This window comes from Eleutherodactylus coqui, chromosome 4, assembly GCF_035609145.1.
Source record: "Eleutherodactylus coqui strain aEleCoq1 chromosome 4, aEleCoq1.hap1, whole genome shotgun sequence".
NCBI lineage: Eukaryota > Metazoa > Chordata > Amphibia > Anura > Eleutherodactylidae > Eleutherodactylus > Eleutherodactylus coqui.
In genome coordinates this window covers 234,338,667-234,365,865 of record NC_089840.1, presented here as the reverse complement: position 1 = coordinate 234,365,865, position 27,199 = coordinate 234,338,667, and the positions used below count along the sequence as shown (strand labels likewise).

The 27,199-nt window shown below is 45.2% G+C and overlaps 1 protein-coding gene across 3 annotated transcripts in view; it reads right to left on the bottom strand.

Annotated features, from left to right (window-relative positions):
• SH3PXD2A (SH3 and PX domains 2A) overlaps positions 1–27,199 on the bottom strand; it is a 327,632-nt gene that overhangs the window by 223,204 nt on the left and 77,229 nt on the right. Inside the window, exon 1 of one of the 3 annotated variants that reach the window (XM_066600884.1) lies at positions 14,953–15,090. The exons of the other annotated variants lie outside the window; for them this stretch is intronic. Coding sequence (XP_066456981.1) covers positions 14,953–14,997 — 45 coding nt within the window. The 5' untranslated portion in view covers positions 14,998–15,090. Of the gene's footprint in view, positions 1–14,952; positions 15,091–27,199 lie in introns of those variants that run through there. 3 annotated transcript variants of the gene reach the window in all.

Below are 27,199 nucleotides of genomic sequence, written 5' to 3'. Positions count from 1 at the left end.
GCACATATTGGGCATTGAGGTAGCAGAAGATGAGGTAGATGTTGAGAAACTCAAAACCATCCTGAGGCATTTTAAATTAGTCCACAATTGTGACAGTTCAGGGTTTTTAATTAGGGGAATAGACCAGGTTCAAATCAACTCCCCAGGTGTGAAGTGAAAGACATTGCTAGCACAAAACGAGAGCAAATGAAGCTTTTTGCTCAATACGATTTTTCCAGGAGGTCTATTAGTTTTGCTCCATTTACAGTGGGGAAAAGAAGTATTTAGTCAGATACCAATTGTACAAGTTCTCCCACTTACAAAGATGAGAGAGGCCTGTAATTTACATCATAGGTGGAACTCAACTATGAGAGACAACATGAGAAAACACATCCAGAAAATCACAAAGTCTGATTTTTAACGAATTTATTTGCAAATTATGGTGGAAAATAAGTATTTGGTCAGCTACAAACAAGCAGGGTTTTTGGTTCTCACAGACCTGTAACTTCTTCTTAAAGAAGCTCCTCTGTCCTCCACTCATTACCTGGCCAGACCACACACACTGCAGCGTCTGCATAGATTTTTTCCCAGTGCTGCAGCCTTAGGCCGCCTGCACACGAGCGGAAATTCCGCGGCAGGATTTCCCGCGGAATTTCCGCTGCTGGAAGCCTGCATAGGATTGCGTTAACAAAACGCAATCCTATGCAGACAGTCGCGATTTGGCCACGCGAAATATCGCGCGGCAAACAAATCGCGGCATGCTCTATTTCTGTGCGGGGCTCGCAGAGGCCGGCACATCAAACAGCCGGAGCCGGCGGGCGCGGGTGGGTATGCGCTGGTCCCTGCAGGCGCTCGGGTCGGGTCCCGCGGCGAGAATTCTTGCCGCCGGATCCAACCCGCCCGTCTGTAGGCGGCCTTAGCCTGAGGGTGACTATAGCTTTTTAGCCTTACATTATGACATGTCAGTGCTGCGATCTTACAGCGGTGACATGGCAACATTTACAGGTCATAATGTAAGGCTAAAAAGCTTTAGTCACCTTTAGGCTAAGGCTGCAGCGCGGGGACAATCTATCCACAGTGTGGCTGCTAGGACCTTCTGCCTTGCACCTATCAGGAGCTAGGGGTGTGAGAGGGGCGTTCCCCCTGTTAAAGGGGTTGTCCCGCGCCGAAACGGGTTTGTTTTTTTGTTCAATAGGCCCCCCGTTCGGCGTGAGACAAACCCGATGCATGTATTTAAAAAAAAAAAAACGGATAGTACTTACCCGAATTCCCGCGCTCCGGTGACTTCTTACTTACCTTGCTAAGATGGCCGCCGGGATCTTCACCCACGGTGGACCGCAGGTCTTGTGCCATGGTGCACCATGGGCTCTGTGCGTTCCATTGCCGATTCCAGCCTCCTGATTGGCTGGAATCGGCACACGTGACGGGGCGGAGCTACGAGGAGCAGCTCTCCGGCACGAGCGGACCCATTCAGAAGGGAGAAGACCGGACTGCACAAGCGCGTCTAATCGGGCGATTAGACGCTGAAATTAGACGGCACCATGGAGACGGGGACGCCAGCAACGGAGCAGGTAAGTGAATAACTTCTGTATGGCTCATATTTAATGCACGATGTATATTACAAAGTGCATTAATATGGCCATACAGAAGTGTATACCCCAACTTGCTTTCGCGGGACAACCCCTTTAAACTCCTAGCTTCCGGTGGCGTCAAGGTACACTAATACTGACTAAAGACCCATTTACACGGAACGATTGCTGCTCAAAGTTTGCTTAAAGAAGTGGAAGTGCTTGATAATAGTTACATCTAAACACGAGCCATCACGCACTTTTCATTTGTCACTCAGTTTCAGCCTGCATAAATATCATTGCCGCCTCGCTCAATTCTTGTTACATCTACACAGATATATTATGTATGTGGGTGGAGGACTAGATGAGGTTATAGATTGGTTGTGACGTGATATATACCTATCCATCAGAGATGAGGGAGCACGCTCGGTAAGGTGAGTTACCCGAGCGAGCCTGGCTCATCTCGAGTAACTGCCTTCTCCTCCAAGCATACTCAGGGGTGCAGCAGTCGGTGGAGAGCAGAGGGAAGCGGGGGAGAGAGAGAGAGAGAGAGATTTCTCTCCTTCCCACTACCCCCTGCCGCCCGCTGCTCACCCCCGCCGCGGGGGTGAAGGTAGTTACTCAAGATGAGCGAGGCTCGCTCGAGTAACTCACCTTACTGAGCGTGCTCGCTCATCTCTACTATCCATACATGTATGTTGATATCACCGAATGAAGCATTTGTGCGAAATGTGCGTTGGGGTGCGGTATGCAGGGCAAACTACATTGCCGGTATGATGTACGATTGTGTATGACGTTCAGCACAATGTGTGATTTATATGGATGGATATTTCTGCTTACACCATTATGACCATGTATGCCTATGTATAGCCGCTTGTACAGACTTTTTATTTTTATGCTTGTCTTTTTAGGTCTGTGATATCATGATGTTATTTGCATTCGTGTTTTTGTCTTGTGTTTTAGACTTTAGTAGATGCATTGTTGCACTGCAATACACAGGGCAGTTATAGTTGGGTGTATAAGCCCTTTTACTGGAATAGAACTATATAAAGAACGCCAAAGGCAAAGACTACAATAATGATTACATAATATCCCAGGGGAGCACAGACCGAAGTGGAGTAAATTGGTCAATGTAACTACAAAGAGCCAAATTGCTGGTTACACCTTCATATAAAACTTGCATAAATACTATTAAACACTACCATTAACCTCTCACATCCAATCTGAAGACGGAGAAGAGTGTAAAATCTCATTACTGTATAGGAAATCGGCAATGCACACCACCAGATCGTATTCATAAAGACAATGGAGATTCAGCCCCTGGATGTACCATACATGCTACCGGCTGGGGCAAGTAGATTATGGGGCCCACTGCTGCTTTAAATGAAGATTCTTACTGTCAAGATTTGTCATCAAAGAGCTTAAAAGACTTCTTAAAGCGCTGTCACACATGCTGAATATTTCTGAAAGATGTACCCAAAACAAGACACTGAAAATTCTGCACCAAAATCCGCATTTATACATGTGTGTTAGGGGCAGATTAAGAGGGGTCTTTAGGTGTGTCTAGAAGAAATATTCCACACATGTAAAAAGGTCCCTTAAAAAGGAGTTGTCCTAAGATATAAAATGTATCCCTTATGCACAGGATCAGTGGAGGTTTGAACGTTAGAACGTCCACCAATCACAACCGGGATCGTTCACCCCCCCACTCCCCTTAATGAATGGAGGAACATTCGAACAAGCACACTTCTGCTCCACTCATCTCTATAGAACTGAGTGCTATACTACTTCTCTTTGGTAGTCCCATATAGATAAATGGAGTAGCACTGTGTATGCTAGTGGATTCACACAGGTGGAAACAGGAGCTCCATTCTCATGACTGGTGTGGGTCTGACTGTTGGGACTCCCCTGTGTTAGATACGGGTACTTATCTCCCCTGTGCAAGGAGAACAAGTTTATATCTTGGGACAATCCCTTTAATGATTAAAATGGGAATACTGGTTGCCATTAGAGTAGTTCTTTGGGCCCTTTGAGTATGTACCGCATCATAAAGTTGATCTCCAGTTCCATTTCAGCTATTACAATAGCTGTTGCAGCAGTTTGATAGCAGGTCATAGACATGCTGTAAATGGCCACAAACACTGCCCTGATCCCCTCCTATTACCATACATGTAAACCTTGACAGCACATCAACCATGGATACTAACAAGTCCTTAGGGTTGTATCTGTGAATGAGCTTGTTGACAGTTTCCAATAATAAAACCTGTATTGCAGTCAAGAGCTTCACAATTCAGCTGTTTAAAGGGGTTGTCCCGCGGCAGCAAGTGGGTCTATACACTTCTGTATGGCCATATTAATGCACTTTGTAATGTACATTGTGCATTAATTATGAGCCATACAGAAGTTATAAAAAGTTTTTTACTTACCTGCTCCGTTGCTAGCGTCCTCCTTCCCATGGAGCCGACTAATTTTCGCCCTCCGATGGCCAAATTAGCCGCGCTTGCGCAGTCCGGGTCTTCTGCTCTCTTCAATGGAGCCGCTCGTGCAGAATGCCGGCTCCGTGTAGCTCCGCCCCGTCACGTGCCGATTCCAGCCAATCAGGAGGCTGGAATCGGCAATGGACCGCACAGAAGAGCTGCGGTCCACGGAGGGAGCAGACCCCGGTGGCCATCTTCAGCAGGTAAGTATGAAGACGCCGGACCGCCGGGATTCAGGTAAGCGCTGAGCAGTTTGTTTTTTTAACCCCTGCATCGGGGTTGTCTCGCGCCGAACGGGGGGGGGGGGGTTAAAAGAAAAAAAAAAAACGTTTCGGCGCGGGACAACCCCTTTAACTCAAGAGTCGCACAAAATGACTACGTTTCAAGATAAGAGAATTGTACTTTGACAACTTTGAGGCCTGCTGCACATGGCCGGATTTGCATTGCAGCATCAGGATTCCGTAGCAAAAGCTGACTATAGCATGCTATGGAAAAGCGTTTTTTTCTCTACATGAGCGGAAATCGCAGCATGCTCTATTTCTTTGTGGATTCTGCACAGACGGCTTCCATTGAAGCCATCCGACCCGCGGCCCTTGCGGAAAGGTTAAAGATTTCTCTACTGCCCATGTACATTCGCAGTACAGGAAAAGAAGAAGAAAACCAGTTACAGCTGGGCACAGGATCAGATTCCATTGCGGGCTCCCATGTGCGAAATCCGAGTGTGGAGGCGGCCTAAGGGTGGTTTCATACCTGCGTTTAGAGTCCTTTTAGAACTGTTCAGCTTTTAATTGAATGTGGACGGATTACAAACTGGGAGGCAGGGGCGTAACTATAGAGGATGCAGGGGATGCGGTTGCACCCGAGCCCAGGAGCCTTAGGGGGCCCATAAGGCCTCTCTTCTCCTTATAGGGAGCCCAGTACTATGAATAAAGCATTATAGTTGGGGGCCCCGTTCCAGGTTTTGCATTGGGGCCCAGAAGCTTCAAGTTACGCCTCTGCTGGGAGGTCTGCCAGAGCTTTTCCTCCAAGCCAGCACAATACACAGTCCTGGCTGGTAGGCGATGGCTGGGTTTCTTCCTCCTCCTCTTCTTCCATGGGCTTCTCTTCTCTTCCCCCCTCCTGCCCTTCTGAGGTCACCTATTTTGCTTTGCAGTATACTGATAAAAGGTATCCACTCAACACTGAATCCCTACAGTTTGCTTTCCCCTGTCATTGACTTTAATGCAAAAAAGTCTGCACAGCAATTCTGCCCACAGCTCCTAATCGCGGGATTAGCCAGCAAAGTGGACAAGATTTTGCAAAATCAGCCAGTGATACTAGCTCCTGTGCAGCAGCACGAGAGTGAGTTTGTGCGGGGACGAGTGTCAGGCATCGTTTTCCCGACATTCGTCCTGTCTAAAAGGGCCTTTACTGTTATGACCGGCTACAAATGTGATGCATAGCCAGACACCAGCTTCTAGCAGCATTCCTGAGAAATCTTAGCCCCTTCCTCATGGGCAATGGCCTCCAGTTTACTAATACTCTTGAGCTTACATGCTGAAACCCCTTTCTGGAAATCTCATCAAAAATCTTGTATGGAGCTCAAATGAGATTACTGACCGTCACTCCACAATCTCGCAGAACTTGCTCTGAAACCATGTCTTGGTGTACTTGGGATCATTGTCATCTTGGAAGGTCCACTGATGCCCAAGATTCAGCTTCCTCACAGAAAGCATGATTCCTTATACTTGATTGACTCCATCTTACCATTCATTACGTTTTGGAATTTGGGCATGAAGACCTTCAGCATTCAGTATGCATTTTACTGTGCCTGCTGCCTCCGAATCAGATGACAGCCGGTAATAGCTTCTTCTTTCAGCCATATCCAGCTAGTGTAGCCATTATTCCTTTAACTTTGAACTTGTGAGCTGTATTTCCAACTGTATCTCTAAGAATATTCAGTGCTTTTGCTAATTTTTTTGGATCCTTTCCCTTGTTTGTGCAAGGCTAATTATCTCGTCTCTTAACTTTTTGGACCACTCTCTTGTTCTCTTGACTTGGCCAACAGGCAATCAAACATCACAGTCAATAAAGCTCTAGCCAGTCCAGGTATTTGATGTCTTATCTCAAGCACACCTGATGCAACTAAAGGCCCATTTAGACAATGATTATCGCTCAAAATTCGCTCAAAAGCCATCTTTTGAGCGATAATCGTTGGGTCTAACTGCACTGACATTGTGCAGTTTTCGTTAAGCCGCCGCTCATCGTTGTCTTACAGCGTGCTGGCAGCGCAAGGTGATCGCTCATCTTGAGTGATCATCTTGCGCTGTAAATGACACAACGATGATTACAAAAAAACAAAGATAATTTACATTGTAAGATAAAAATAATGGATTGTCAGTCACCAATACGCAGTTCTACATCTGGCTACATGGAGGTCCTTCCCATAGGATTTACAATATACTGCAATCGTGAGTAGACTGTATTACAATCTTAGGATATAACCTGTCGATGCTACTTCAGAGTATAATAATTATTTTCTCTTCCACTGATCGATTACTCCTGGGATGTGCGACTCCTCCTGCTATGCAAACAAGTTGTGTGGTCTGACTCACTGATTCAGAGAAGTTTGTAGGTGTCTTCTTGATGGGATCCCCAATTAGTTGTCTCCAAGAGGAACTTGGGATGGGAAAGTAGTTATGTCCAAACAGATTCTGGGGCTCATGTGTAATACGGTGGGAACTGTAAAACTTCATAAATACTTGGACCAAGAAGCTTGGGAAAATAATTCTACATTTTTGACTATTGTTTTTTAAAGTCAGTAGTGGAAATGGTCTCCTATGTGACACATTGTTCTTAGATTGTGGGACAATTTCACGCATATGTCACCATTTCTCAGGCACTTTTAGATTTCACACCCTTTGGGATGGGAAATTATCTCTAAAAGCCGGGCAGGAAAGTCATGACATGCCAAGGAACTGTCCTTGTATCTTTCTTTAGACGGTATCAATTTTAAGAAAAGACCATAAAGTCAATAAGAAATCAGCCTTCTCAGATATGTAACTAAAAAAAGTAATTAAGAACCCTTAAAAGAAAACCTCCTCAGTAACAGTATCAAGACGCGTACAGCTGTGCATGTAATAGATATCTTGTAATATTCTCGTGGGAGTGTTGTACAGCAGTCAGCAGGATGAACCTTTTAAATAGAATAAGTTCCAGCTGTAGGTCTTCATCCCAAAGCCGAGGCGTGTTCCTGGCATGTATAGCGTGTTCCCATTTAGACCTAACATTTCGTTACTTGGGAGAATGCAGAGGTTCATTATACGGACAGATGGACAGCCCACAGTCCGCCGCTTAGGGGGGGGGGGGGGGGGGGAGAAAAAAGGTGAACCGATTTCCACAATAAGATGAAAATGCCTAAAAGTCAAGAACAGCTGGTAAAAAATAGCTCTGCCCGAATGTGAACTGAGTTTCGCAAATGCCCTCAATGACTGCATAAGTTTGTCTACTTTGAAATTCTCCACCTGTCTATAATCCATATCAGAGGCAGCTAAAAATATTTGTAATATAATTGAAATTTCACTCTCTCTTAGGGTCATTTTACGAGATGACTGTCGGGCACTTAAAGGAGATGTCTCGAGGAAGCAGTGATTTTTTTTTTTTGCCCAGTCCCCCTAATTAAACATACATTACTAATTACCCCTGTAAATGACTTTCCTAGCTGGTTTGTACTTACCGTTCCAGCGTTTCAGCAACTTATAAAAGTTTCCCCAAGATGGCCGCCGGCTCTTTCCCCGTCGCTCGCTGCAGCCCGACGTGCGCGCTCCCGAGACGCTGCCAGCTGTGTCTCCATGGCAACCGGACGCCCCGCAGCCGCCGACCAGACGCCCCGCAGCCGCCGACCAGTCACCCACCGCCAGGCAGCAGGTAACCGGCGCTAGCCCCCGGCTCCCCAGCGCTACGCTCCCGGCTCCCCAGCGCTAGACCCTCAGCCCAGGTGAAGGCCACGGAGCCCAGCACTAGGTTCCGGAGCCCAGCGCTAGGTTCCGGAGCCCAGCGCTAGGTTCCGGAGCCCAGGTGAAGGCCCCGGAGCCCAGCGCTGGGCTCCGGGACCTTCACCTGTCAGTGAACATCACCCCGACCCATCACTTACCCCCCTGGCCCAGCGCTAGTTCCCCCGGCCTAGCGACAGCCCCCCCCCCGGCCTAGCGACAGCCCCCCCCGGCCTAGCGACAGCCCCCCCATCGCAGCGGCAGCCCCCCCCCCCCATCGCAGCGACAGCGACAATAGCCCCCCCCCCGGCGCAGCGGCAGCCCCCCCGGCCCATCACTTACCTGGACGGCAGGACAGCTGGACGGCAGGACAGCTGGACGGCAGGACAGCTGGGCGGCTTCTCCGGACAGCTGGGCGGCTCTGCACCTTCCTCTAACAGAGGATGGTACAGAATGGCCGCTCCAGCGCGCTCCCGAGCAGTGACAGCTCATCTGCGCATGCGCAGAAGAGCTGTAGCGGGGAGCACACTGAAGCGGCTCGTGCTGAAAGGAGAAGACCGGACTGCGCAAGCGCGTCTAAAAAAGCAAGCTGCCGGCGAATTTAGACGGAACCATGGAGACGAGGACGCTAGCAACGGAGCAGGTAAGTGGAATAACTTCTGTATGGCTCATATTTAATGCACGATGTATATTACAAAGTGCATTAATATGGCCATACGGAAGTGTATAACCCCACTTGGTTTCGCGAGACCACCCCTTTAAGCGTCCAACAGTCGTCCCATGTCTTGCAGTTTCCACTCTGACCAAGTCTAATACCAGCCTGACACTTTCTGTTCTATACAGCAATCTCTTGGGCCATAGACTGCACAGGACTCGTGGACTTTTATGAAAGAGTGTTGTAGTCATTCTTTGTGACCTGTATAGAGGTTACTGTGCACAAAGGAGAGAGGGTGAGCTGTGACCATCACATATTGTGAATGGTAAATCCTATGTTATCTTTACATAGGTCTGCCTGTGAGGATAGTGAAATGACTGCTGCAAAGTTTTCAGTTTTTCTATAGAAGGAGTCAAAATGGACATGCATTCCTTTTACCCCTCCCATATTTGTGCAACTTCACAACACCAGACTCAATTTTTACAGGACAACAAGCCACCCTTCGCAGGAAGGAGGACAACATGACCTGTGGATGGTTTCCTCATATCTTGGTTGCTAACAATAAGGTGTCTTTGGAGAATGGAAGCCAAAAGGGAAGAAGAACAAAACGAAACTCAGCTGGAAATTATGCCAACTTACAGGGATTCTATACATTTATGTATATATATATATATATATATATATATATATATATATATATATATATATATATATATTTATAATGTACAATTAAAACATGGCAATGGTTCCAGTGCCGATCTTTGAGAACTTGACCGAACGAAATATTAAGTAAGATTTATTTAGAAATATATAAATTTACTCTGCATATGAGATATGCAAATTATTCCTTATGAACTTATCTACAAATAGTGTATGACCAGAATATCTACCATTCAGGTCCCCATTGGCCACCATTTATCTTGCTCCTCACATAGAAGTGTTACATCCAAGCTGTGTGCAAAACAACTAGCACAGATTGGACATAATTGGTTACCCTAAAGGATGGGTATACAGACAATACGCCAATGAAGAGAACACAAAATATTTATTTTTTAAAAAGCCAAAAATGGGTCAATGAAAAATCTGTCCAAGCCTACTATTGCAATGAAACCCTACCTAAAAGCGGAGCACTCGACCTGATGAGGGCGACCCCACGTCAGGAACCTGCAGTTACCCTGACTCTCCCTAGTTGGAAAACAAGGTTTATTACAATAAATAACTATGTGCGAGATAAAGCTGTTATATAAGATGTAATACTAATGCAGAATAAACAGCAAGTCAAGAGATAAGAGTATTTGGGGTGTTACATCTTAACACCAGACTTATCTGACAGAGGAACAGGACAGGAGCCACCAACTAGGCCAAAAACACCTTCAGACTAGGAGTATAACTGGTGTCCTCCCTAAAGAGGAGCCGTAATGTATATAGACAAGCGCTGATTGGCTGGGACACATGACTTTTAGCTGGTGCTGTGACGTCACCCTTGTCCCAACCTAACATGGCCAGTAAGCCTTGATAATTGCCTATTAGGTCATATGTTTACAGTGGAATCATGTCAGAAAGCTACCAAAATTGACTATTTACAGTATGTCTATGATCAGCAAGGATAGGAAAGTGCATAGCCTTTACATTGTTTAAATGGCAATGCATAGACTTTCATGAGCCCAATAGAGACTGGTATAACAACAATATAAAACTGTTCTACTGGCAACATGAAAATGTTAGTTTATCCCTTTGATTGCCGCTAAAATTAACGCAACAAAAGATTAAAGAAGAAAAATTACTTGGCTGTATGTTTTCAATTTTAATGAAGGGAAAGCTGATGTAGGTGGTGTGCAACTTTATCCTTAGGAAACCCCAGTAACATCATGTATGGCTCGCAACTACCTTGTATTAATTTCATATGCTGCCTAACTACATCCAGATGGTCGCACCACCACACAGGATCCCAAAGTATAGGTAGAATTAATTGTTACACCAAACGGTCTGCAATGCATCACTAATGCAGCAGTGCTGAATTTACCACCACTCATTAAGGCACAGCGCTACTGTATGTTATCTGATATATACACTCATTGGAAATAAAGTCCCTCTCCGCTAGAAGGAGTTGTTGGAAGCAAATGAAACTTTCTCTGTGGGATTGTAACACTGATATAAGGGATTACAACATCAGAGCAAACTGAACATTTTTTGCAGAAAATTGAACGCTTGAAAGGAGGCTCTAGTACCCTGTTGTACCGCCTCTAGCTTGGATACAAGATGTGATATGGGCAGGCATGGAGGCTCTAGTACCCTGTTGTACCGCCTCTAGCTTGGATACAAGATGTGATATGGGCAGGCATGGAGGCTCTAGTACCCTGTTGTACTGCCTCTAGCTTGGATACAAGATGTGATGCCGGCAGGCATGGAGGTTCTAGTACCCTGTTGTACCGCCTCCAGCTGGGATACAAGATGTGATAGGGTGGGCATGGAGGCTCTAGTACCCTGTTGTACCGCCTCTAGCTTGGATACAAGATGTGATAAGGGCGGCATGGAGGCTCTAGTACCCTGTTGTACCGTCTCTAGCTTGGATACAAGATGTGATATGGGCGGGCATGGAGGCTCTAGTACCCTGTTGTATCATTCCTAGCTTGGATACTAGATGTGATATGGGCGGCATGGAGGTATGCAGGTTCTACATGGTATCTTGCAGCATATCGCTCCACATTTGTTGCAACTGAGCCTCTAGATCGTGCAAATGCATTGGAAGCCCAGGCATGAGAGGCAACACATGTGGCTGCAAGATGTCTTTAACATATCACTGAGCTGTCATTGTCCTTCGTACCACTACTAGAGGTGACCGACTGTCGTATACAATGCCCTCCCAGACCATCACACCAGCAGTGGGGGCAGTGTGTCGCTTCACAGCAAAGGCAGGATTGAGGCACTCACTTCTATCAGCTTGGATACAAGATGTGATACAGGTGGCATGGGGGCTCTAGTACCCTGTTGTACCACCTCTAACTTGGATACAAGATGTAATACGGGCAGGCATGGAGGCTCTAGTACCCTGTTGTACCGCCTCTAACTTGGATACAAGATGTGATATGGGCGGCATGGAGGCTCTAGTACCTTGTTGTATTGCCTCTAGCTTGTATACAAGATGTGATATGGGCGGCATCGAGGCTCTAGTACCCTGTTGTACCACCTCTAACTTGGATACAAGATGTGATATGGGCGGCATGGAGGCTCTAGTACCCTGTTATACCGCCTCTAGCTTAGATACAAGATGTGATACAGGCAGGCATGGAGGCTGTAGTACCCTGTTGTACCGCCTCTAGCTTGGATACAAGATGTGATATAGGAGGGCATGGAGGCTCTAGTACCCTATTGTACTGCCTCTAGCTTAGATACAAGATGTGATACAGGCAGGCATGGAGGCTCTAGTACCCTGTTGTACTGCCTCTAGCTTGTATACAAGATGTGATATGGGCGGCATGGAGGCTCTAGTACCCTGTTGTACTTCCTCTAACTTGGATACAAGATGTGATACAGACAGGTATGGAGGCTCTAGTACTCTGTTGTACTGCCTCTAGCTTGGATACAAAATGTGATACTGGCAGTCATGGAGGGTCTAGTACCCTGTTGTACTGCCTCTAGCTCCGGTACAAGATATGATACAGGTGGCCATGGAGGTATGCAGGGTCTATATTTCCATATGGTATCTTGCAGCATATTGCTCCACATTTGTTGCAACTAAGTCTCCAGACACAAACATGGCCGTCATCCATGTCCAAACGAAACCTGGATTTGTTGCTAAAGACAACCCAGTTTTCCACTCCATAGCAGTCTAATGTCATCATTCATGACTCCACTGTAAACGGAGGCGATGGTGGGTGAATGTCAAAGCAGTACACGTAATGGGCGCCATGAGACCAAATCTTCTTCAGCCAAGTGCTTGAAAATGGTTCTGACAGACACAGAGGTCTATAACGATGGTGCCACATGTCTCTGGATAGTGAACAATGAAACAGTTGCATCTTTTCGTGCTTGTCGGACAATCAGATGATCCTCTCTACTGGTGGTCTGTCAAGGGCGTCCGGAGCCCGGTAATCTTGTGTGCACTCTCTCACGCATCCACCCAACACCTCCAAACAGTCTGGTCAGAACGGCCTAGGTGGCGGCAATTCGTCAATACGACCATCCAGTTTTTTTATAGTCCAATAATGCGCCCCTCTCAGGTTCTGTTCACTGGGTGAAATCTCTTCTCTGCATCGTAGAGGCGTCTAGTGGTCAACAAGCTCTACACAAGTGGAAGAAGAGGTCACTACACACAAGGAGCCTTTTATATCCCAAGGGGGGTGAAAACCACTTGTAGGGCCTCAGGTGACAAGACCGTTCATCTAATCCCACCACAACTCTAATCATTTATCTGCCTGAGATGGAACTGCATGCCGAGTTTTGCAGCAAAACAACAACTCTGTGTATAGGGCAGCAGATAAAGTTATTACAGCTAAGGGTATATTCACATGCAGCAGTTTTGTTGCAGAATCTGAAAATCCATTCCATACCTGTGAATGGGGTTATTTCCCCAGAACGTGGATGGACTTCTGCAAATTCCGTTCATATGGATGGAATAGTCGAAGGCATTTCAGCGATAAATCTTCCCCATGTAAACATACCATAAAGGGCATTTCTACATTTATGTATATTTGATCCATGTTCCATTATCAAATCCAGGTTTTGCTAAATAAAAAGTATACAAAGCGTATCTATGCATATATCTTCAGCAAAATAGGTGCAGAATTACACCAGAAACGGCTTATGTTATGAAAAAAATAATCCAGCTGCAAGCGATTGTTCCTAAGCATAGCAGTTTCTATTTACTTTGGCTGTGTTTGCAGCATTAGCTCCCTTTCATAGTCTCATTAAATCCGGAAACCATGTCCAAATGGCATGAACCTGCAGTGGAAGGGTACAGAAACTTTCCTAGACCATCACGGTCCCCTCCCCGATGCTTGACAGGTGCGGTGATTCGATCATGTCTGTTTCAACACGGACGGCTCAAGTGGTGCACTAAAGATTTCACATGGAGGAGGGAAGCCTTTGAAGTTCTATCCATCAAGTAAGGCTTAAACTGTGCCAAGGAAATATAAATATTAGTAAAGAAAGGACCGGCGGGCGAGCCTTCGGGGTGACATGCTCCCTTTTAAAAGCTTTTGTGTTAAATCGGCTTAATTGCAAGACCACGAAATTGAGTAATTCTTACATTTTGGGTCAAAAATAAATGTATTGCACGATAACTACAGGAATATATCTTTTAAAAGAGAATAACAGAATCCTAGAAAGGCCCTGAGTGGGAGGGAACACTGAGCTGGCCTTAGATGGCACCCTGTGCAGGATGTTTTGGGTGGGTGCCCCCCCCCCCCCCCGATCATAACAGAAAAGCAATTTTAGATTGTACTGATATGCAGTCTTCCCGTATTCTGCTTGTGCAGAAAACAGCAAGATAGCTGCACATACACACACACACACACACAAACAAGAATAGCTCAAAGCATAAATACGGTGCCGGAATCAATCTCCATACATAAATACAGTGCTGGAACCAAGCTCCATACACAAATACAGTACCAGAAGCAAGCTCTATACATAAATACAGCACCAAAACCAACTCATAACATAAATACAGCACAAACCAACATAAGTGCATAAATACAATACCAGAACCAAGCTCATAACACACATAAGCAGATCCAAGCAACTGTGTTGCGGGGGGAGACGATACGCTGACAGTGGTTACTTGCATCATAGGAGCGGAGGAGATAGATTTGGGAGGTGGAGGATCCATTTAGCTCCACAAGATGCTTGTGTGCAGAGGAAAAGCATCATCTGGCCAGGCAGACCCCTACCCCACCCCTGTGAGATCGCCAGCCATGCACTGTATAACGTTCATATGCCCTAATCGGGCATTTGGACCAAAGCAGTTTTCGAGACTCAACTGGTTTGAAAAGTAGTTTATTACCCAGTTCAACCTAAGGGTCTGTGTATATGGCACAGCACGCATCACTATATGGCAGCATATGGGGTGTGCCATAATATGGTGCCTACATGGGTAGCTGAATTTTCTGATATATTTGTATGTTGAATTATGCCATTTTTAAGGAGATCAGAGCAGAGTAACTTGGAGGTACAGCATGGTCTTATGGCAAGCTCTGGGTGTCACACTATAGGTGCATCCAATTCGGACCCATCATATGGCCATGTACATAGGTCCGGAATCCCAATACAGAAAACAGAATTGGACAGCCCAGTTTACTAACCTTCATTTTCCTCCTTGCTAGAGCACGTCTATGCACCTCTCCCATTCTCTTGATGTTGGCAGCATCACCCACCACTACTGCTCTTCATGAAGCCTTGAGTTTCTTCTGCTACTCATAACCTGGCTGAGGTGTCTTCCTCACAGAACTAAAGAGCCAACTAAAATACTGCATATTCCACATCAATGAATGCATCAATTAGTGACACCCTGAGCAATTCATACACTTTAGAAAGTAGAACCGGATATAGAAATCCACACCCTCATTAGGGCGTTAGCATGGTATAGAAATAGAAGGTAACTTTTAACAGTTGGTATAGTAAATAATTCCTGTATGTAAATACCAATTTGCATTCAACATTGTAAATGACTGAATCTATGCTAATTATCACCTCCAGAACTATCCAACATAGGGAACAACCTACACACACAATCGTTGAATTGCAAAACAAAGACGGGTTTCAAAAATTAGGAGAACTGAACTGTATGATGGGACAGAATAAACCTATAAATCTAAACCCACATGTCAATGTATATAGTATGGTGGCACGGTTGTTAGAACTCCGCCCTGCACTCATGTCTATGATCAGCTCAGGGAGGAAACAAAGTTACAGCCCGGACAATGCTGGATACTGGAAAGGTCAGTACATTAACACCTTCACTGCCCTAGACCACCAGGTATTCTTACATTAACCCCCATCACTGCCCTATACCATCAGGTCTCCTTACTTTAAAAGGGTTGTGCCAAGTTCTAAAGTTATCCCCTATTCACAGTATAGGGGTAACTTTATGAGTAGAGATGAGCAAGTATACTCGCTAAGGCACGTTACTCAAGTGAGTAGTGCCTTAGCCGAGTATCCCCCCGCTCGTCTCTAAAGATTCGGGGGGCGGCGCGGGTAACTCCCCGCTCTCCCCCACCGCCCCCCGAATCTTTAGAGATGAGCGGGGAGTTACTCGGCTAAGGCACTACTCGCTCGAGTAATGTGCCTTAGCGAGTATACTCGCTCATCTCTATTTATGATCAATGGGAGTGCAATTGCTAGGACCGCTATCAATCCTGAAAACTGGGGACCCGACTGTCTTTGCATGAATGAAACGGTGGTCATACATGGGTGCCACAACTGCATTCATTTCAATGATACAGTGATGGCGATTGTTGTACTAGGCAATTTCCTTAACTCTCATTGAAATGAACAGAGCTATGGTGTACATATGTGACCACTGCTTCGTTCATGCGGGGACCTTCAGGACCCCTCATTCTCAGGCGTCCCAATGATTGGACTCTTACTAATCATACTGTTATCCCCTAGCTTGTAGATATGTAGATAGGGGATAATTTTATAACTTGTTACAACCCCTTTAACCTCCTTCACTGACCTAGCCCACCGGGTTTATGAATATTAACACCTTCACTGCCTAAGACCACCAGGGAATCTAACATTAATGCTTTCCAAGCTCTGGATCACCAGGATTCCTTACTTTGACTGATGCCATGTAGCCCTGTATATCTGATTGCTTGAGGGATCTTAGTTAGCAGAAGGAAGTTGCTTGAGCAGAGGAGGGTGCGCAAGCAGCACTTTTGCACCGGGGCCCATGAGCCTTTAACTATTCCCCTGTAACAAAGTTTATAGTTTTTGCTATTTTTCTTTAAATATTTGTTTTACGATTCATAGCTGTTGCCATCATCTTGCCTTATCTATATGTGGTTGGCACCATGCTCCGACTTCTAGCCAGTCTCTCATTGTGACCCAAAGGCATGAACAAGCCCACAATCCCATAGGTCCAGTACATGTCCTAATATTCTTTACTCCTCCAATCCCCAAGCACCACTGGGTATATCACACATCTTCTCTCTTAGGAGGCTGCTTAGTTTCAGGTCTTCTGGATCAGGTAGAGGTGCTGTTCGTTTGCTCAGACATCCTGGTTGCGATTCTGGCTATACCGGACTCCTCTGCTTTCTTCACTCATCACCTCAGTTGTTATATTGACCATTCTTCCTTATGCTTCCTGCCCTGACCTCTGGCCTTTTTATATCATGCTGAACCTGCTCTGTATCCCCTGACCTTTGGACCGTTCCTCGTAGTGAAGTTTCGATGCCTGCCTCAATCCGGATCTCCTAAAGCATTGTTTCTCAAATCCAGTCCTCAGGGACCCCCAACAGGTCACGTTTTCAGGATTTGATCTAATCATCGTCAGTGCCTCAGACATGGCCACAGGTCTTCTTACTATAGAATATCCTGAAATATGACCTGTTGGGGGTCCCTGTGGACTGGAGTTGAGAAACACTGTACTAGACTATGTCCCTGTTCATACGATGTAGCGCCAGCTACCACAATACTAGGATCCTACCAGTGTTTGGTCCAGCAGATTCAGATTCACCAACTCTGACAAAATTCTTCTGCTCATTAATTCTAAACCCCACCTTAGTGGCCATACTGTCTGTGTGGGCTAGCATATTTTTAAAGGGCATGTGTAACCTACTTTTATTAGTATTTGGCCCCCATGTGCACTATACTTACACTGCAGCCCTGCTGTGGTTCCGGTGATTGCAGTGACAAATGTCGTCACAGGAAAATCAGGGGACTGCTACAGTCTGTGAGAAGCTGCAGTGTCAACACTCATTCTCCTGGCATAGACAATCACACCCGAGCGCCATGATGCCAAGAGTTCAGGAATGTGATACTGCAGCGGTCACCTGATTTCCTGTGACATCATCTGTTACAACAATCACCGGGACCACAGCAGGACTGCAGCATAAGTGTAGTTCACTTTATTTGAATACAGGCAGTCCTATTGAATTAGGGCTGTCCAGTAACCAGACAACCCTTTTAATTAAAATCTAGAGAGCTGAAACCTGGTCTACGACCTTCCGAAGTGCCCAATTTATCAATGTGGCCAACTTGGTGCAGATAGGTCTAGTCATTTTGCAGTTTGTATTTATATTTTTTGCAAACATGTCGAGAACAGTAGATCCAAGAGAACTGGAACCCAGTTTAAAACCTTTCAAAAAGTACCCAATTTACCCGTGTGGCAAATTTGGTGTAGATTGGTCCAGTCGTTTGGGCATGCATAAAAAAAACAGCAAACAGAAATTAATTTTTCCATTTAGAAAGACTTGTGTTTAATTTGTATTTTCCATCTGGAATCCCGTTTATTAGATGCTTTAGATGCAAAACATCTTGGATAAAAAGGGAAGGGCTGAACTTGTTTGAATTTGTCACAGGCTAATTAATAAACTGCAATGTTGTGCAAATAATCTGGGAGGGTGAGGCCTGGCAGCGCACATCCAATTTTAGAAGCTGGAAACGTGTGTTGTTGTTTTTACTTTGACGGATAAAATTAGTCCTTTCACATTCAGAAGGAGAGTCAAATTTAAGATATGCTTATTAGAGTACCACTTATTCCTCACTTCCAGATATCCGGGCCAAGATTCCAGGATTATTTCCAGGAACACCGAACTGCTCAAAGTGTCATCATAAATAATCACATCTAGTTTTATCTATAGAAGCCTCAACAGTGTAGGTTTCCCATCATGGCAGAAAGTACAGAAACCAACAAATATTTATATATGTAATTATAATGTCCTCTTTTGGTTCCTCTTTTTAAAAGCAGGAGCAATTTAGGCAATAGAGCAAGGAATCATCAGTCTGGAGGTGCTACTGTGTTTCCCCCAAAATAAGACCCTGTCTTATATTAATTTCTGTAACAAAATAGGCACTAGATATTATTTTCAGGGGTGTCCTATACTTACCTAGCGGGCGTCATCCGGGTCCCTCCTGCTCCTCCTGCAGTTCCAGGCAGGCTTGCTTGCAGTTCTCAGCGCCAACAGAACCTTGCTTGTTGGTAACAGGGTTTGTAAACTCCGCCTCCAACAAGTGATTGCACCAATTGGTTCTTGAGTGCCGCGGCTCAACCAATCACTGCCGCGCTCAATGAGCCAATCACAGCCATTCATTGAATGGTTGTGATTGGTTCATCGAGTGCCACAGTGATTGGTTCTCTAGTGCCACGGCTCAGTCAATCAGAGCAACTGAAAATCAGGGCAGGGCTTATTTTAGGGGTAGGTCCTCCTTTCGGGGAAACACTGTATATATGGAGCTGTAATTTCTGAATTGCACTGAAGGTTGTCAACATAATGAATACATTTACACTGAATAGCCACTTTACTAACACCAGCTCTTTCACAATTGGAGCTTTCCTGAAATTAGACCCCCGACCCCGGAGTGCAACATAAAATCAAGTGAACAAGTTTTCTGTGGAACAGTTTCAGTGACAATCCACATTAGAATGGGAGAATCAATCGATCTGAGCTACTTCCAACAAGGCCTGGTCATCGATGTAGACTAGCATTTGCTGAAATCTTGGCCCCTAGATAATCTTGTGGGTTTTCCTGTGCAGCAATGTGGAAAGTATATCGAGAATGATGTGATGGAGGAAAAACATCCAGTGAAAGGGGTTCCTGTGGATGCAAAAGACTCAATGAAAGGATTCAGAAAAGAATGTCAAGAGTCCTTCTGATGAACAGGCGGTGCACCGTCAAGAAATTATATCCAAATACAGTACAATTAACTAACGTGTCTAAATGCACAGCTCATCGTTCCTTAGTACGGATGGCCTATATCAGCAGACGACCAGTTCCAGTGCCATTACTGTTTAATAGAAACAGAAAGACAAGACTCCAGTGGGAAAAAGTACAAAAACTGGATCACTGAGCAGTGGAAAACCATCTCCTGATGAGATAAATCCAGATTTCTGTTGCGCAGTGGTGATGGTAGGGTCATAATTTGGTACAGGCAGCATGAATCGATGAACCCTTCCTATCAGCTGTTCAGAGCACGTCAGCACCGCCATCTAATTTGCAGTAATGCAACATTTTTATAAATGATCTGGAGGAGGGAATTGATGGGAAACGGATCAAATTTGCCAATGACACAAAGCTAGGAGGGATAGCTAATACTAGGGAAGAGAGGGAGAGTATTCAAAAAGATCTAGAAAAGCTTGAACAGTGGGCGGCAACTAACAGAATGGTATTTAACAAGGAGAAATGCAAAGTCCTACATCTGGGCAAGAAAAATGATAAAAGCACATACTGAATAGGAGGAATTGAGCTAAGCAGCACATGTGAAAAAGACTTGGGCATACTAATAAATCATAGACTGAACATGAGCCAACAATGTGATGCAGTAGCCAAAAAGGCAAACACAATTCTGGGACGTATTAAGAGAAGCATAGAGTCTAGATCACGTGAGGTCATTATCCCCCTATACTCATCCTTGGTCAGACCTCATCTGGAATACTGTGTCCAGTTCTGGGCACCTCACTTTAAAAAAGACAGAGACACACTGAAGCGAATTCAGAGAAGAGTTACCAAGATGGTGAGCGGTCTGCAAATCATGTCCTATGAAGAACGGTTAAAGAATCTGGGAATGTTTAGCTTGCAAAAAAGAAGGCTGAGAGGAGACTTAATAGCAGTCTACTAATATCTGAAGGGCTGTCACAGTGCAGAGGGATCAGCCCTATTCTCATTTGCACAAGGAAGGACTAGAAGCAATGGGATGAAACTGAAAGGGAGGAGACACAGATTAGATATTAGAAAAAACTTTCTGACAGTGAGGGTGATCAATGAGTAGAACAGGTTACCACAGGAGGTGGTGAGGGTTGTCAGGGGCTCTAACCCTGGTGCTTGAAGTGCTAGCCATTGTTTTTGATCAGGAGTCCCTGGATACTTCGTTGCCTTGGGACAGGGGGCAACGGGAAGCGCAGTAATGAGGCCCATTTCACAAGTGTATTGGTACTATGCCCTTCACTGTTGAATGCTGTTGCTGTCTGCCTCAACTAGGAGGTGTATCCGCCTTTAGCAAGGAAGGAACTGCTGCTGCCCCACCTTCACCAGAGCCTCGTAAGCTAGCCGTAGTCGAGGTTCCTGACAGGCCTGCACAGTTACCATAGTGGCCACCGTACTTCGCCCTGTCAGGCAGTCCCCTACCTGACTGTTGCCCGTCTCCCATGACGAGGTGGCGAGTTCTCCTTCAATGGAAGCGTTGAAACAAAGGTTGGACAAATATCTGTCTGGGATGATTTAGTGATCCTGCACTGAGCAGGGGGTTGGACCCGATGACCCTGGAGGTCCCTTCCAACTCTACCATTCTATGATTCTATGAAACTCTCCTGTCCACAAGAGCTAATATTACTGCAGAATGATTTCAGTCGAATCCTAGTCGAATCTATGCCATGATGAATTGCTGCTGTTCAAAGAAGGTCAAACGCGCTACTAGATGGGCATCTCTAATAAACTGCCCATTCAGGGTATTATACATGGAACTCTAAATTTATTCTTAATAAATTATACTAGAGGATATATATTGAGAGTTTGCCGCAGCTGAGGTATGTATTACAGCGCCAATCACAACATGCACACCAAACCGTGCCATAGTGTACTTTCCATACAGTGCCCACTCGCAGTGTGACCAACCACAATCCACCCAATCAATCATAGAATTCGTGAAAGCAAGGATCAACATTCTCCAAGTCCGGCCACTATAGCCATAGTGTGCATCCGTAAAGTTCTAGGCAAGCTGTCTGCGCCCCTCCATACAGTGCACCCATCCATAAAATGCCAGGCACTGAACGCCCCTCCATACAGTGCCACTGTGGAAAGGAACAAAAGCTACAAACTAAGCAAAGTCAGACAAGCTCATTACAAATTCTTTCATCGCCTTTCACAGACTCATTTATAGAAACAACCTCACATGGTATAAGAATAGGAATAATAACACCCTGCTTTTCAATCAGCCCATGTATAAACTGCAAATGAGTTCTGCAGGAAAAAAAAAAAGTTGGGAGGTAGGTGGGTAACCGGAAAGAGCTAAATGTGTTTGACAGTGTGGATCATTGCTTGGCACAGACCACACATCCTTTGTATCTCCTATTTCAGCTGGTTATGTGACGAGTCTCCTTACTCAAACACAATAAGGTCTTTTCCCTTTAAGACTCCTGGGCTTTCCTCATAAAATGCATATTTAAAGCTTCAGCTTTCCGGCCCAGCCAGACTCGCCACAGTTACAGAATTATCTCTTGTGACGTTCATACGGGAGTAGGGTGTGTGCCGCTGTGTACACGTCTGGTGCCAAATCCACAGGAAAGTGATGTATGACAAGACAGTGTAAAACATAATAGATTTATAAGTCTAAGGGAGTGTGAAGTCTAAAACAATTACTGTATTTTCACAGCGCACCTCCACAAGATACTTCTAGGCTGGGTTACATTTACTGTATGCTCCGAAAATGTATTTAATGAGCAGATGCTATGGAAAAAGTGCGGTCATAGAAACCACGTTAACGGTTCTCATGAGAGTCCATTAGCAATAGACTATACACCCATAGGGCACATTACACACATCTCTATCCAACAAGACAACTCTCTTATTTACAAACCTATAGACGTGCACTATTTAATATATATCATCTTCGTATCTAATAAAAAAACATCTTTGGGAAAAATTATTTTTTAAAAAAAGCCTTCTGTTACAAACCCAATTCCCAAAAAGTTGGGACATTGTTGTGTAAAATGTAAATAAATGAAAATTAAAAAGAAGAATGCCATGATTTTGAAGTCTCGCATAACCATATTTTACTCTCAATAGAACACATATCAGAGGGTGGAAGGGAGACATTTTTGCATTTCATTAAAAAAAAAAAAAACTCATTTATGGCAGCAACACATGTCAAAGTTGGGACAGGGGTAATACTGAAAAACAAATTTCTACCAAGTCACATGCCTGTGTATAAAAAGAGCATGGTAGAGAGGCAGAGTCTCTCAGAAGCAAAGATGGTCTGAGGTTCACCGATCTGTCAAAAACTCCATCTAAAAATTGTGGAACAATTTCAGAAAAATATTCCTTAAATATAGAATTGTGAAGAGTATCCCACCATTAGAGATGAGCGAATCTACTCGGTTCGGATGTTTTTGAACTTGAGCACCGCTTTTTCCGAGTAACTCACTACTCGGACGAAAAGATTCGGGGGGTTGCATAGGGGAGTGGGGGGGGGGGGGGAGAGCTCGCCCCTGTTCCCAAATACTACCTCCCGCTCCACCACGCCGCCCCCTGGCGCCCCACGAATCTTTTCGTCCGAGTAGTGAGCTACTTGGAAAAAGCGGTGCTCGAGTGCAAAAACACCCGAACGAGTAGGTTCGCTCATCTCTACTCACCATCTACAGCACATATCAAAAGATTTAGAGAACCTGCAGACCTTCATTTGCACAAGGTCGACGGTTTTGTGGTATTGGAAATGCACAACCTATTAACAAGTTTGGTGATTTGGGAATAAAGTAGCCAGGCTTTCAAAATCCTGTGCAAGCCCTTCAAGGATCCCATACATAAAGGCATCACATGACAATCAAACAGCCAAAACAGACCTTGATATACAAGACAGCTCCAGGCTTGCGAGATAGTTAGCTTCACATTTGCTAAGCACGGGTCTCTGTAACAGGTATGGTCAGTCACTGTGATTGCCCTGAATGCATAAAGAGGCTATCCCTAGCCCAAATTAGCCCAATGCTACCTCTCAACTGGAGGCTTTCATACTCAAGCATCTCCAGATCAGAAATTGAATGGTAGCTAGAGATGAGCGAGTATACTCGCTAAGGCACATTACTCGAGCGAGTAGTGCCTTAGCCGAGTATCTCCCTGCTCTCGTCTCTAAAGATTCGGGGGCCGGCGGGGGGCGGCGAGGGAGAGCGGGGAGGAACAGAGAGGAGAGGGGGGCCCCCGAATCTTTAGAGACGAGCGGGGAGATACTCGGCTAAGGCACTACTCGCTCGAGTAATGTGCCTTAGTGAGTATACTCGCTGATCTCTAATGGTAGGGCTTCATGGGCACCCTTTCCTTGCTGCATGTACTCCTGTGGTCAATTTGCTCAAGGTTTACTATCAAAATTTTGTAGCGCAACTCCGTTTGTCCATATGACGACACATGATAAACGCCTGTGACCAACACGGTCAATAGCATCTGCCTCTGGAAGTGCATTATCACGACAGAATTTAAAGGGGTTGTCCCGCGCCGAAACGGTTTTTTTTTTTTTTTTTAACCCCCCCCCCCGTTCGGCGCGAGACAACCCCGATGCAGGGGTTAAAAAAACCACCCGCACAGCGCTTACCTGAATCCCGGCGGTCCGGCGTCTTCATACTCACCTGCTGAAGATGGCCGCCGGGATCCTCTGTCTTCATGGACCGCAGGGCTTCTGTGCGGTCCATTGCCGATTCCAGCCTCCTGATTGGCTGGAATCGGCACGTGACGGGGCGGAGCTACACGGAGCCCCATTCAGAAAAGAAGAAGACCCGGACTGCGCAAGCGCGGCTAATTTGGCCATCGGAGGGCGAAAATTAGTCGGCACCATGGAGACGAGGACGCCAGCAACGGAGCAGGTAAGTATAAAACTTTTTATAACTTCTGTATGGCTCATAATTAATGCACAATGTACATTACAAAGTGCATTATTATGGCCATGCAGAAGTGTATAGACCCACTTGCTGCCGCGGGACAACCCCTTTAACACATGCATAGACAACCATGTATAGACAATGACATTATATGGATGCTCTACAGTATACCAGAAGTCGTGCTGTTAACATTTGACCATGGAGGATGGAGCAATGCACACATTACATTGGTACTTTCTGTTAACGCCCTACCGCTGCGGCACAGAGTGTGGAAATTATACATACGGTATATTTTTAAAGATATATGGACAGATGTATACCTACTTACCCATTATGTGCCCACTACTCTAGTGCAGCAGCTCTAAATGAAGCCCCTGCAGCAGTCCTCATTTATGTGCCAATTATTGGTGTCAGTAGTGATGCTGCCACATATGACATGTGACTAATAATAAACAGCACCTGACCATTGCAGGAACTTTCAGGATTGGAGTGGCAGGTTATTTGATGAGTAAATACTGAACAGTTTATTAAATTCCATTCCCACTTTGCCAGTCCCGAAAACCACTTTAAGTGAGACTGAACGGTATTGTAATGCCAACTGTGACATGACGGTATCTGATTTTACACAATGCCAAATGGGTTCTTAATTGGGTATTCCCATCTTAAGTTTTAATCTTAGTTAACTGTTCCTGAGATGGGAATTCCAATCTCTATGCTAGAGTTTCCCAAAGTGTGCTCTGCAGATCTCTTGGGGCTCCGGAAGTGATTTTCAAGGGTTCAGACGGAGGGTCTAGGTCCCTGTTCTACTCACAACTGTAGTAGGGTCCAGATAGCATGTACTGAGGAAATGAACATCTAGAACCTGCGGTCAGCATAGCAACGCGGATCACGTGAGCTGGCTCTGGTCATACGATCTGCGTTGCTATGTTGACCGCAGGTCCGGGACATTCATTTTATCAGTACAGGCTGTCCGGACACTGCTACAGGGGTGAGTAGAGAAGACCAATGATGGATTATAGTATGCGTAATTGGGGCTGCCACCCCGGGTTCAAGGCTCTAGGGGAACACACGTCCATCCCATTCGCCCCTATTGAAATCCCCACTGTTAAACCTCCAGCTTCAAGTAGAGGAAGGGGTTAGGCAACTAAACACTAAACATTTCTTGGTGCTCCATGAGAAACGTATGCTTCAAAAAGGGCTCCATGGCTAAAAAAGTTAGGGAACCACTGCTCCATACTCTGGACAGCGATGGGTTATGAAAAGACCGCTCGAGCTGTTCTGTGCTGTTCCTGTTACTCCCAAGTAGATCGATGCACAGCAGCTGGAGAGCAACAGGTTGTAGACCACATCATGGGTGGGCAGTTCATGCAACAATCTAATCTAATCTATTTCAAAAGGGAAAAAAAGGGCAAATCTTCCATCATTCAGTCCCTACGTCATTCAGTCCCTACGGTGTCAAAGTTTCCTGCTTTTACTCTCATGTGCACCATAGACCTCCAACAGGAAGAGGCCTGAATAATCAGAGTAATACATTGCACAGGACACAGTTATGACTTGTGAGGTGGATAATTACTTGGCAAGAAGCAGAGACTCACTTTTCGTACTACATGCACTCATTTCCTTTCTTGTAATAAAAGTAATTGCTGCCTTCTAAATGACAAATAATGGGTTGTGACATTTAAATATCTAGTATTCTCAAAGGAGGTTTCCTGTTTAAATCTTGGTTTACTTTTGTGGACTTGACTTTACTATGACATTATATTGGGTGGAGATGAGGGGGGTGTTAATGCATGGTCATCACTTAAAATGAATGTATATGGGTTCATATAGTCAATTGGTCTGAGCTGCCTCCCCATATCCACATAGATCTTCCAATTTTGTTTGTTGACCCATTATGAACAGTTGGTGGGCAAAGACTACTTTCGGTAGAGATCGCATCCATTAAAGAGCATTTTTTCATTATTAAGAAATACTAATGAAGTTGCTCCAAAACCAGAGTTGTCAACAAACTTCTTCTGAATAGGAAATCTGTCAAGTTACATAGCGATATATTAGCAAAGGAATCAAAATTAACCCTTTCCAATCCAAATTTGTATCCTGGTTTTCCTAGGGGGCTTACTCTTTTTCTGCCGTTATACAATGGCGCTATCTGCTGACTAAAGCCAGTACTGCATGAGGTGACATGTTGGATAGGCTCTGACAGCAGAGAGGCTGGCAATATACAGTAAGAAAACCCCGACAGACGTCTTCCAACATCAGAGCTGTACACCCTTAAATCATAATGTCTTCAGGGGTCAGACAGTGGATTGGAAAGGGTTAATATGTAGGGCCTCCTTTGGTCCTAGTGACATCATGTAATCTCTGTGGCATACTTCCTACTAATGCTTGATACACTTCAGCTGGTGCTTCCCTCCATTTATCCTGCAGAAGCCTGGTGAGTTCTCTCAAAGAAATGCACTGGCCCATCTACAATGGTGCAAGGAGCATCGTCACTGGACAGTTGAGCAATGGAAGAATGTTCTTTGGAGTGATAAATCACGCTACTCCGTCCTCAAATGAGATGGTCTTTGCTGGGTGTGGTGGAGCCGGGGGAACGCCTTTTGCCTGGGTGTGTTGTGACAAGAGTTAAGTATGGCAGATGAGCCATAATGATCTGGAGAGGTTTTACATGGCATGGTCTCGGTCCGTTGGTTGTAGAGGCAAGAACCATAAACACGGAGTGTACATTGACATTCAAGAAAATAATATGTTGCTGACAATGTGGTAATACTCTAGAAACGGTCAGCCATACTTCCAACAAGACAATGCGCCTT